Source organism: the organism of the source record quoted next, unplaced genomic scaffold (assembly GCF_019419815.1).
Source record: "Pyrus x bretschneideri cultivar Hongxiangsu unplaced genomic scaffold, Pyrus_bretschneideri_v1 Contig19, whole genome shotgun sequence".
NCBI lineage: Eukaryota > Viridiplantae > Streptophyta > Magnoliopsida > Rosales > Rosaceae > Pyrus > Pyrus x bretschneideri.
Genome location: NW_025999490.1, coordinates 4,703,210 through 4,716,591, shown reverse-complemented (window position 1 = coordinate 4,716,591; position 13,382 = coordinate 4,703,210). Strand labels below are relative to the sequence as shown.

General features: G+C 35.8%; 2 protein-coding genes across 2 annotated transcripts; one reads left to right on the top strand and one right to left on the bottom strand.

Annotated features, from left to right (window-relative positions):
* The first annotated feature begins 6,894 nt into the window (after positions 1-6,894).
* On the top strand, positions 6,895-7,866 carry LOC103932867 (VQ motif-containing protein 4-like). The gene has a single exon (XM_009342550.3). It carries the CDS (start codon positions 6,972-6,974, stop codon positions 7,722-7,724), a length of 753 nt encoding a protein of 250 aa, XP_009340825.2. The 5' UTR covers positions 6,895-6,971; the 3' UTR covers positions 7,725-7,866.
* A 3,253-nt stretch (positions 7,867-11,119) lies between these two features.
* On the bottom strand, positions 11,120-12,216 carry LOC103932964 (protein RALF-like 19). The gene has a single exon (XM_009342650.3). It carries the CDS (start codon positions 11,979-11,981, stop codon positions 11,610-11,612), a length of 372 nt encoding a protein of 123 aa, XP_009340925.1. The 5' UTR covers positions 11,982-12,216; the 3' UTR covers positions 11,120-11,609.
* Positions 12,217-13,382: the final 1,166 nt, after the last annotated feature.

Genomic DNA, 13,382 nt, shown 5'->3' with positions numbered 1-13,382 from the left:
TAGCAATAATGTGATTCAATCAGTTGTTTATTAAGTATTATTTTCTCTATTTTAAACACGTTAAACATCTTAAGAGGCATGTAATGCTGGTTATAAAAAAAAGTCTTTCACACAATAATGTGATTAAATTAGTTGTCAAATGATTTTTTTTTAACAAACGATATTATCTACACTAAGGAGGAGGGGGTGAGCTTAGCCTCACAAATCAATTGTTTATTAAATATTATTTTCTCTTTTTTTAAACACGTTCAAAACATCTTAAGAAGCGTGTAATGCCAATTATAAAAAGGTATTTCACACGCGGATAATAATGTGATTAAATTAGTTGTCAAATATTTATTTATTTTTTTTTTTTTTTTACAAACGATATTATCTACACTAAGGGGGAGGGGGTGGGCTTAGCATCACAATGGGCTAACAATAATATGATTCAATCAGTTGTTTATTAAATATTATTTTCTCTATTCTTAATGTAAATTCTATAAAGATCGATTTTATTATGTTGATTCAGTTGTTTTAATTGGTTTATGAGGGATTTGTTCTAACATGATATAAAATTATTTATTTACTTCAAATATTTAACTTTCTTTTTGTCAATTTACGCATATAAATATACTAGAATTGTGTACAAGCTGCACAGAGGGGCACGTGGCCAGCAACGAGTAGCCAACATTTGGAATATTTCCCCATGCAGCAAGCCAAATGTAGAATTTTCCAAGGCCTTCGAGGGCTGACCCAAACCCTATATTAACTGGGTAACTAAACGGTACTCTAGGTCTTGATTCTCAGTTAATTTTCAATGCTGCATATAAAACCTTGGTTAAATACTTTAACAAGAGAGATTTTCGATGAGTCATAAATACGATACAATATAATAAGTAGTAATTATATAATTAGTTGAAAATTTGAAAGAAAATAATTGTGAGATTGCTCACATTCTCAATCTCAATAGTAAACTTCTTGTGGGAGCTTTATGTGTTGGGGTGCCACCTAACAAACGCCATGCCGTCTTCTTGATTACGGTGGCCACTAGTTAGAGTGTCTAATGGCCGACCTCGGATCCCTCTAATTCAGATTTGACCCGATTTTTCGGTTCAAATTAAATGTGGCACATGAAGCAAATGAACATTAAAAAGACATACACTTACAGTTTACTCAATCATAATTTTTCTCGAGTTTTGGGGCATCATGCACTGACTTCATAGGTCATAGCCCAATGGTTTTAGTTGACTCTAATGCGGCGTTTACTAGCTAGCCTCTTATTTTAGTTTATTCACATAGTTATGATTCACATAAATGATAATTATATATGTTGTGTATAAGATATTAGAATGCTTTGTTGGATGTGCAGGCATACGAGAAATAACAAGATTAATAACAAGGATATCCGAGGTAAAGTAGGAGTAGCTGTAATTGAAGGTAAGATGAGAGAAAATCAGTTAAGGTGGATTAAACACGTGAATCGAAGACCTAGAGGTGCTCCACAATTACAAGACAGAGATTCAAGGCAAAATGAATAGAAGAAGACCTAGGAAGACTTGGAAAGAGACTCTAAGAAAAAATATGTAGTGTTTGGAGCTAACGGAAGACTTGACACAAAATTGAACGCAAAAACGTTATATGATTCATACAGCTAAACTCACTAAATAGGATAAAATTTTGTTATTATTATTGTTGTTGTTGTATCGTTTAACAATCATTACGGATGCATTGCAGATATTGTGGTAAATGTTCAATTTGTGATGTGGAATGTTGTCCTACATCACAAAGCTAAAAGACCTTATAATGAATGTTATTATAAGAGGTTGAATTATCTTCTATATTGCAAATTGATTAGAACCTTAACTTTCTTCATAGTACCAGTGCATAATTTGCTCACATGTAAAAGTTTAAGAACCACATATATTCCATATCACTCTATATGAATTGCCCACGTATTTATATTGATTATGGTCACACATGAGTAATACACCGAAGAAACGGAAAAGGATCTGAATCCTTTTTCTAGAGATCCAACGATCGTAACCGTTTATCGTACATCGTGCGGTCAGAAATCATTTCAAAATTTAAATTTAAAATTAAATATAAATAGTACCTAATGAAAAATAATCGCAAGATATACGATGAACAATCACGATCGTAAGATTCCTAAAAAGGATTCGACGATAATCCTTTTCCAGAAGAAACCTCGACTTCCTTCCCAGTTTACATAATTTATCAAATTTTAACTCAGAAATCATTTAATTCCCAGACCAGCTGGGCAGAGGCTTCCAATGCATGAATAAAAAAATTGCCGCACAGAGGATCTAAGGTTGATATATTATCAACCGACACGTCCGATATATAGTGTACCGGCCCCAGTCAATGCGTTTGTTTAAATTGTAAATGATTTGCAGACTTACATAGAGACATAGAGCTCTCGATTCTAGAAACTCTGGTGAGTTTCTGATTTGTTTTCCCTCACAATCCAACGCAGCAGATCTTGATTATTCTGGCTTGAAGCTTGTCCTTTGGATCTAAAAAACAAAATTTGTTCTGATTAACTATTTTATTTTTTACTTAACGATATTGGGAAATGGGGTTAGGCTGAGTCAAACAATAACCTAACAAGTACTATTTTAATATCAATGTTATTCATGAGAGTAAAATCAGACCTAATAATTTCTCTTCTAAGTGAAGAGAGAATTTTTTGCTAGAATCATCAGCAGAAACAATCAAGTGAATCCAACCCCCCGAACAATGCCTTATTGTGTTTGTTCAAGTTGTATTCGTCATAACTTTGAGACATTCTTGAGCACGAGCTTCTGTATTGTGGGATCGTTGTTAATCACTAAAGTTCAAGGATAATTTTATAGGATGACAATAAGGTCAGCAATGTTTTATGGCATGGAGTGTAAGATGGTAAAAAAATAACATGTGCAAAAAAGAGTGTGACAGAGGTGAGAATGTTTCGATGGTTGTGTGGGCACACAATAAATAATAGGATAAAGAATGAGGATACCCAAGGCAAAGTAGGAGTGGCCGTAATTGAAGATAAAATGAGAAAGAATCGTTTAAGGTGATTTGGACACGTGAACTAAAGACCTATAGATACTCTAGTTACAAAATGCGACTCCGAAACGGAGACTCAAGTCAAAAAGGGTAAAGGAAGACTTAAAAAGAAACTTTAAGAAAAAATATAGAGTACTTAGAGCTAATGGAAGAATTGACACAAAACAAAGTACAATGACGTTCTATAATTCATACGACCGATCCCACTCACTAGAAATTTGGTGGTTGTTGTTTATTGTATGGGATGCATGGCCATCATCGACGACGAGTGTGTAACTTGCTTGCAGAGTCTTCGCGTGCCCAAGAAGATCAATCTAAAAAACAAGACAATGTTAAGCCCACGGTACACCATGGCTTCTCAAGCCATTTAAATGTATGCCCAAAAACCAATCATAGGGCCATTTGATGTGGCCGCAGTTCAAATCAACTATGCACCCGAGCCACCAAACCTGCTAAAAAAACTAACCCAAAAACCAGGTCATGTGTTGCTTACTGCCGAAGAATTGAAAATTGCAGCCACAACCCTTAAATTAAGCATTGAAGTCCCAATATGGAAAAGTTGTTCCCTTGTGACCTAACAGTTATGAGTTCGAGTCGTGAAAACAATATATTTAGAAAGTAAGGGTAAAGATAACCATTACAAAGCGGAGAACCTTATTTGCTTGAGATTGAAGTTTCAAAACAAGCAAGTTACAAAGTGCCCCTTTCATGCATGTGTAATGCGCACTGGATTTTCAGCTTCTGGCCCAATCAGAATTGTGGCTTGTATTGCAATGGCATTCAAATCTAACTCCCCCAAGTTGTGCTATATGCAGAAATGTTGTGGTTTTAAAACACAAATGTCTGCATCCTAACTAATTCAATTCCTAAACGTGCGTAGTGGGTGCATCCACAATTTTTCACTCATAAATGGACATGCCTAATAGGCCAAATCAGGACAAGGATCGAAATGTTCGTCCCTGTCCCCTCTAAAAGAAGAGATACTTACAATACATGAGGATTTGAGATGTGGTGGTAGTTTCTTAATCAATATGACGCTACGTGAGAAAGTTATAACGTTTGATGAAGCGTGTTAAGTTTGAGACTATCACATTGGCAGATCCATTTGATACAAATCTTTCTCCTCTACATATAGGTTTGAAACATAACAACATTGACAATTTTGTTTTAAAAATTTTATTTTTAGATAACAAGAATTTCGCTACACTTGGGATGTCATTTTGATGATAGCTCAAAGCCAATGAGTGTTGGATTAATCATTGGTGTCATTTTAGGAATAACTCAAATCAATAAATACGTGATTAGCTTAAGATACCGCATGAACCGTTATATCCGATAGTAAGTTTTCTCCTCTAACACCACGGAATGGGAACCAAAAAGAAATTGTGGCATGCATGCAGTTAAGAACAAGATAAGGGTCTTGGCAGACGCGGGAGTGGAAAAAAATTTCAATTTGTCGAGAAGGCGTCTGGCACACTACATATCAAGTAGTTGCATGTTTAAAATAAAGTTTTAACCACTTGTATAATGACACTTGCTATATCAACCCATTAAAAAATCTCTCGAGATTATGGTCCCTTGTTTCTACCTTTTACACTTTCATTGTACAGGTAGGTTGGCTTTTAGTTCATGATGTAAATGAGAACTGGATTCACCTATCCTTTTCACTTTTGCCCTCATTTGGACCCGTCATTTAAGTATCAACATCACTCTGTCTGACTTTGTGGTAAAGGCAAATGCTACTTTTTCTCCAAATATTGAAAACTCTCATCCGCCCAAATTTGTGGAAGGTTCAAAATTCGGATTCCAAATTGTGGTTAGCTTCTAACTTCAAAGAGATTAGATGTATGGTTCTTTCTGTCTATTGATCACCGTATAATATGCCTAATCTAGGGCTTTACTTGGTGTCTGGCATTGACAGGATTGGACAAGTGTTGAATCAACCTCGCTCAGGTCAGAATTTAAGGGAAAAACTTGAGTAGGAGGCCTGACCATGTCATTTGGATATCCATTTCATAAAAGCATGCGGCTCCTTATATTTTATTCTTATTTGACTTACCTAATATGATAGAAAGTCATATCAAAGTTTCTCTTATCAACTAGAGACACGTGAATCTAATTATTTCAAACTATAGTCCAACATCATAATCCAATCCAAACCATAACTACAATTGTTATTGATGCACATTGCTCGATAATATCAACGAGGACACTAGTGCAAGTAAAACTATAATCGTGTGTCAACCCACCAAACCTAGTTGTACGGAAGTTGAGCCTTGTAACAATGCAATCCTTAACTGTTAGATCCTTACATCCAATGTTTTATTCATTCAGTGCATTCTATACACTGCGGCATGGTAGAGTTTTCGGATTATGAGGCTATGAAACATAAGAAAAGGAAAAAAAAAGGTCTAATTGCTTAAGAAGGTTCAATGTGTCTGAGAAAATGAAGGGGTGGTTGTTGTGTGTACTCTCACGTACTTAATAATTGGCATATAACAAACAAGTCGGTGAACTCTCATAAAGGGTAGACTCATTCAAAGTAAGTTATACCGACGTTGGATAAGATGTATCAAAAGTACAATGAGGCTCGTTCATGTGTAAGAGTGTTTGACCGTTTGGCTAGTGAGATTGCAAGACTCAGTTTTTCTCAAGGTCGAACACGTATCTTCTTCTCCTTTTTCTTGTGCAAATGCAATGACGAATGGTTTTAACTAATTAAGTCAAAGCGATATTTTAGATAAGTTGGACCTAGATTGCATCCAAATCCAAAGATAATTTAGTTAAGACTAAAGAGAATTTAATCCTTGTTTATAATAAGGGGTGTAATATTTACACATCATATTTTACTTTTTACACGCCCTTCTAATTTTCGGCCGTCGGATCGAATGAATTAAAGAAAATCAACGAATAAAAATTAATAAGGAATGTATAAGAAGTAAAAATGAGATGTGCGGATAGCATATCCCTATAATAAATGAGTTGGCTTTGTGTTGTGGGGCAATCTGCAGATTAAGTGCACTATGTATGTTTGGTATGGTATTTGACTGATTGAATAATTTGTCTAATTTTAGTAGCGTAGTTAAGACTTAATCCACTCAAGGGTAATCTCTCAAGTCAATGACAACTTTGAAGCTCTATTGACGATTTTATTTTTATTTTTCTTTATAAATTTATACATCTTTCTTACAGGCTCACAATCATTAGCCTCATTTTAGATTTTTTAACGTGTTGAAAATATAGTTCGGTATACTAAGTGTTATAGTGTAAATAGTGAGATATTTGAAAGAAAAATTTATCAATACACTTGATGTATCGAACCGTGTTTTTAGCATACGAAAAAATTTCTACACCTTTTCATCCATGAGATGAGATGAGTGTCATAATACATTTGGTGTATCGAATTGTATTTTTGACAATTGTAAATTTGTTAATCACGTAATGAGTATTGTAGACACATCTATTATGTGACAACAAAACTTGTAATGATAATTGCCTTAATTCGTCAATCATGTGATGAACATTGTAGACACATCTATTATGTGACAACAAAACTTGTAATGATAATTGCCTCAATTCGTAAATCATGCAATGATTATTTATAAGTAATAAAAATAATTGTTTATCATTTGGTTTATTAAATTAATTTTTTATAATTGCCTAAATTTTTACATTAATGAGTGGAATTAGTGAAAATGAATTGATCTTTATGATGATAAGGAACATATACGCACCACACTCTCCCCAAAGCGCGTGAGCCGACTCCCACCAAAACATTTCTTACCAAACAAAAGACAGTAAACCAAAGTCTGATCTCATCAAAACTCAGTCCCTCTATTCTTCCCTCCCCCTCTCAATTTTCTCTCATTTACTTGCACTTTCTCAGCAACCAAACAGAAAATAAATCAGAGAGCCCATCAATGGAATCCTCACCCAGGCACCACCAACAGGATAACCCAACTCCATCTTTGCTTCCCTCCCCAAATAGCCACAGCTCCAACAGCAGCACAACCAGCTCCAACAACAACCGTCACCTCAACGGCGGAGCTCCGCCAACAACCCCGATTCCCCATCCTCCTATACCCTACACCAGATCCGAACCCGCCAACCCGTACCCGACCACCTTTGTCCAAGCTGACACCTCCTCTTTTAAACAAGTCGTCCAAATGCTCACCGGCTCCTCCGAAACCGCTAAGCAAGCCTCTTCGAAACCCGCGTCCGACCCGCACCCGAAAACCCACATCCCACCAATCAAATCCACGCCCACAAAGCAACAATCCGGATCCGGTTTCAAGCTCTACGAGCGCCGGAACTCCCTCAAGAACCTTCGGATTAACCCGTTAATCCCAGTCTCCAGCACCGCAGCTTCCGGATTCTCGCCGCGGAATCCCGAGATTTTATCTCCGAGCATCCTCGATTTTCCTGCTCTGGTTCTCAGCCCGGTCACGCCGCTGATACCCGACCCGTTTGACCGGTCCGGGACGGCGAGTTACGGCCCAAATCCAAATGGGTGTTCGAATTTGAACAGGGAGGCGGAAGAGAAGGCGATTAAAGAAAAGGGTTTTTACTTGCACCCGTCGCGGAGCACGACGCCACGGGAATCTGAGCCCCGACTGCTGCCTCTGTTCCCGACGACGTCGCCGAGAGCTGCTTCAGGTTCATCATCTTCTTGAATTAAACGTGATTTTTTTTTCAATTTTTAGTTTTGTGTAATTTTAATGTGTTATTAATGTTGACATTGATTATTATGATGATGAGGGAAGGTAAATTGTAATGGAATATTTGCAGAGAAATGAAGATAGAGCCTTTAATCAATTGAAAATTTTAATGTATGCCTCTCCTTTTTTCTGAGAAATGCTAAGGATCCCTTAAATTATTTTTAACACAATATTTTATAATATTGTTGTATAAATTACGTTAAAGTGTGTAGTGACATAAAGTTTATGGACGACTCATTTTGAGAGTCTCCTCAACATTTATCTTCAAATTTACATCAACTTATTTCCTAATGCTTGTTTGGATGATGAGAAAGTAAAGGAGAAGGGAGAAATTTTCAGTTTTTAGTTTTGTGTTCCAATTTTTATATGGATATTAGGCCAATTGCGTGAAAAAAGTAGAATTTTATTTTAATAAAATCATATATATTTTAAAATTCAATAGAAACTTACATGAAGAGCTTTGGCGGTAAAATAAGGAACATATCAAGTACATTAAGAATCTCTTAACCTAGTGTTGCATTATTGTTTTGAAACACGGAGCAAGAAAGCGGGGAGTAGACACCAAACCACAGAGCTGACGAAGCACACTCGATCTTATTTTTTAATCCCCTCTCGTAAGGAATTAACTTGGCTGCTGAACATTTCAGCAGCCATTCCTACTTACAAGTTACAACCAATCTCGTGTGACACATGTCCAAGTTTTGATTAAAAAAAATCAAAACTTGGACACGTAATTAAAACTTAGACTCGTGTCCAAACGAGATTGGATGTAAGTAAGAGTGGCTGCTGAAATTTCAGCAACCAAGTCTTGTTCCTCTTGTAATATATACGAGAGGAGAATCTTTGCCCTAATTAAATAGCCTAACTATTTGCAAGGAAGGAAAAATATTTAGAATTTGAATTGGGAGTGAATAAGTCAAAATGTGGGGGTGTGAATTAAATTCAATGGAATTATGAATCACCATGCACTGCATGAGAGGTTGAATTATGCTGTTCTGAATTCTGATATGGTCTCTGCCAACTCTATTTTCTTCAATAAATGGGGAAGTAAATAGCAAGATCTAATTTTACTTCCAAAACCTTTTGACATTAATTGTGGCCGTGTGAGAAGAAGTGGAGATTAATAGGAGGATTGATTGAGTAAAGCGTCGTGTTATTTACATTTATTTTTATTTCTCAGTACTTCTGTCAAATTTTGATCGTTGAATCAAACGAATGGAAGAAAATCAAAGGATACAAAAAAAAAAAAGCTTGAATTGTACTTCCTTAGAGTAAAATAGGGTAAAAGAGCATAAGGATAGCTGTCAAAGAAAGAGTAGAAGAATGGGCAAGGAATCTTAAACTCTTTTGTTGTGTTTTCTCAGTGAGATGAAGATGCCAAGCAAACTAGGGCAGCCTGCGTACTGTGTGCACAGTGTCTCATTTACGTTTTTATCAGTTGGTCTATGAAATTGGAGATTTCAATCAAAATGATTTATGAAATAGGAAATTGATCAATTTGGTCTCTAAAAACGACTTCCACAAGTTAATTTGGTCATTCGGTTAACTTTCCGTCACTGTTAGTGTGTTGATTTGGCGTACGAATGAGTTTCACCTATCCAATCATATTTTGCAATTATTTGATCAATTTGTTTGGAGTTCTTTTTTTGTGATCGGTAGCATGAATTAGGCCTTTTTTTTCAGAGGGTTTGAAGTCGAGTGGTTGGTGAGAGAAGAGAAGTGGGTTGAAGAGTTAGTCAGAGGGAGATTTGGGGACCAACTTTATACATTTTCTATTTTAGGGACTATTTTGATTGCAAGGTCCAATTTTATGGACCAATCTTGATTTAAATCCGTTATATTTATGACATGGTTGTTTTTCTCCAAAAAAAAAGATTTGTGTATTCATTTTTTTTTTTACCCTACTTGACATGATTTACTGAAAATTCCTCGCTTCAGAGTTGTTTCATCAACGAAAGAGATATAACCAATAAATATGATACAAATAATTATTTGGAGAAAAACACCCATGTCATGAGATAGTGAAAGTGGAGGAGGAGGAGGAGGAGGAGGAATGCGGGACTTGTGATCAAAACGGGAAAGCCAGAAAACATGGCAAGTGTTGTGCAGGTTAACAAAAGACTGCTTCGCCTCTTGTGCTTTTTGTTTGTTTGCTTTGCTTGCTTTTGCGGGCGATATTTTTGTAGATTGCCTTGTTTTGCACTTTGCTAGTATTGTTGTTGAGGGATTGATTGCGGATTTGAAACTTTCTATGTGCGCACTTTTTTGGAGACTCATTTGGCCTTTCCTCTCTTCAATCAATATCCATCACCTCACTTCAATTTTGGTCAAAAACACTTGTATCTCTTTGTTAATATTATACTAAGGTCTGTGACAGCAACCATGTCATGACGACAATGCCGTGAATATTTTTTAAGATAGAAAATGATTCTGAAAAAATTATAAGTGTTTTCTAAACTGGAAGCGCTTTGTGTATATTGGGCATAAAATATTTAGAAGTAGTTCTAGGTGTCGAAGCACTTAATGGCTTCAACTAGAATCTATTTTTTTTTTGAAAGCACTTCAAGCGTTTCTTAGAAATAACACCCAATAAAAGTTGAGTGTTTTTTTTTTTTTTTTTTTGTATAAAAACGCTCCTAATATATAACGCCTAATAAGTACTTATTATAAAAACTTTTTCAAACGACTCATTGAAAATATTGGACTGGCCAATATTTTGACCTAGATTCAAGCTTGGCCCAATAGATTGGATACTCAACGAGAAGAGTTTGGTTCAATCTAAACTCTAAAGATAGGTTCATCTTCATCCATTGGGTCAATTCATCATATTATTTGTCAACCTAATCTATTTTATATATGTTGTAACATTTAAGTGTATTATAATATATACCACAAGACTAATTGGTTAGATTTGAGATTGGGATCGAGCCAAGCACTACTAAAATGTCAGGCCACCTAGCCGACTCTTAGTTGCATGATGACATCACCATGCACTCTCGATCTCACTACTTTGATTTTAGTTTCATGAACGGCCTTTTATCTTAATCCACAGCTTATTATTGCGTAGCAAATTTACCAACTACAAATCTTATTTTAATAAACGAAAAGATAAGAATTTTGTTGGTATATGTGAGTCTTATTAATTAATCTCACTGTATCGTTCCCTGGGTGTAATAGAGATATATTATAGGAAATTGATTTTTGCTTTTTTCATTTTGTCTGCGCTCATCTCCTCGTATTTTGATTTTATTTGATTTACTCAATCTAAACGCAAAAAATAGAAAAGAAAGTGCAGGAAGAAAATAAAAAGAGGGCAGAATTCATTTTCTTTGTACAACTGCAGCAATGCTATTTCCAGATGCAAGTAGAGGAGAACTAATCCAATGTGGAAAAGCATGCAATACAATTAATTATCAAGGGCTATTGGCCTCATTGGTTCTACGTAATTTGCATGCATGCATGCATGCTATTCCCAAGAACACTGGAAAATTAATAAGCTCCAGAAGAAAAAAATAAAAAAAATAAAAGAAATCCTGATTCCTCATTTTATTTAAAACATACGTACCGAATTATATATATCTTGATTTTCATTTCTTCCTTAATAATAATAATAATAATAGGCATATAAACCAACACATTCACTTAATATTTTTCTTTTAAATTAAAACACCAAAGGAGGAAATTAATTATATAAATCTTACAGGCATAAATGATGATGATGATCATGGTGATGATCGATGAGTGATCCCACTTTCATTCTCTCTTCGCTATATATCCTTGTACGTACGTACCCTTTATGGCCATGTTAATTAACTGGATAAAATCGATCATCGATCAGATTTAGCGTCTGGCGCAGCGGGTGATGTACCGGCAACCGCGCTTGTAAGGGTTAGCCCTCTGCCTTCCTTGGCAGTTGTAGTAAGACCGACCGCGGCGTCCGCATGGAACAGCATTGCGTCTCAGGGCACCATAGCCAATGTACCTCGTGCCGCGGCCTCTGAGTGTCCTACGAGTGCTCTCTGACTCCATCATCATCTCATTCTCCTCTCCAATCAAGTCGCCGACTTTGCTGTTGGCGCTGTCGAGCAACGACTCATCATCGTGATCGCCGAAGTGGCTGAGAGTCCACGAGGCATCGTGGACCTTGGCCGATGACCTAGCCACCATGGCCAAGACCACCATGAGGGTGATCAGGTAGAGCTTGAATCCCATCGTTGGTGTTTGTTTAATTAGGGGTAGGGTACGTACGTACACAAACAAATTAAAAACACAATTTGTTTGTATGGGGAGAAGAAAAGAGAGGGCTTTATTAATTGGCCTCTGTCTCTGCCCTTCCTGACAGAAGGAAGGAAGGACAATGAAGTATATAGAGGAAAATGTCCAGCTGATTCGTTGGGATAAAAAAAAAGGGTCAAATGTAGTTTGTTGGGTTGGTGTTTTTGGTGATTGAACGCATATTTTGGGTGCCCCCTGCCCGTTTCTTTCTCCTCGTTTATCTGTCACATTGTTAATATAGAGAGACAGAATGCTAACATCCGTCGATTATATACAAGTGAACGATTTTTCATCTGTCGATGAACGTGATCTCACATTCATTAACGGCTGAAAATGTTTCAAATACTCACGCGCGACTGACGGTAACATTTTGTATATAGTTGTAGTTTTTGTGTTGCATGTAAATATTGTTTAAACGTATAGGACAACTGTTTTTGTACCCGCCGTTTGCTGTAATTGGAAGATAAATCCAACTTTTTCTCTAAGGTCCTCAATTTTTATGGCTATTTTATGTCGTTGACTGATACGGTTAACCTCTTCTGATTCTATTTTTTATTTATTTATTATCTCTACTAATTAATAAAACACTCATTGTTAACTAAAATCTTATGAAATTATTAGTTTAACCCTCTAATTAAAACATAACATGAATAAGAAATATGTGGCAGAAATGTAATTTCACATAACCAAATTTTGCTGTTTTTTTTTCAAAGTCTCACCTACATGTAATCCTAACATATCTCTAATTAAAAAAAAATAAAAATAAAAACTTCCCACATCCACATTCTCTATCACTCTCTTCCTCTCTCCTTCTATTTCAAAAACAAAAATAAAAAATTTTCTCATACACTTTATCTGTGTCCATATGCTAGTTATTATTATTATTTTGCATTTTGACACCTCTTTGTGAAATATGGCACATTGGGTTTGAGCATGAATGTAAGAATGGGCTTATATATACGTAGCCCATATCATTGTTTGTATTCCGTTTTGCACTAGTCCCAATGTATTCACTAGGATTGGCTCGAGATTGGCACGTTTATTAGAGCAGCTTTCACACTGTATGAGTATATCAACTCTGATACTGCATAGAATCAACATTGGTTCAGGTGAGACTAAATTATGAGAAGCCTTACAGATGTTAGAGGTGTTCAACAGATGGTTTGGTCAAACACTTTCACTAGAATTATTCTCAATCAAAAGAATTAAAACTTAATTGCAACGTAACCTTGCATGTTATATGTTACCATTTGTACTTATTTTTCTCGTGACATAGAAGTATATGTCATGTTATATGTTACAAGTAAGTTTCTCTCAACGTAAGAAAATAAAATGAGG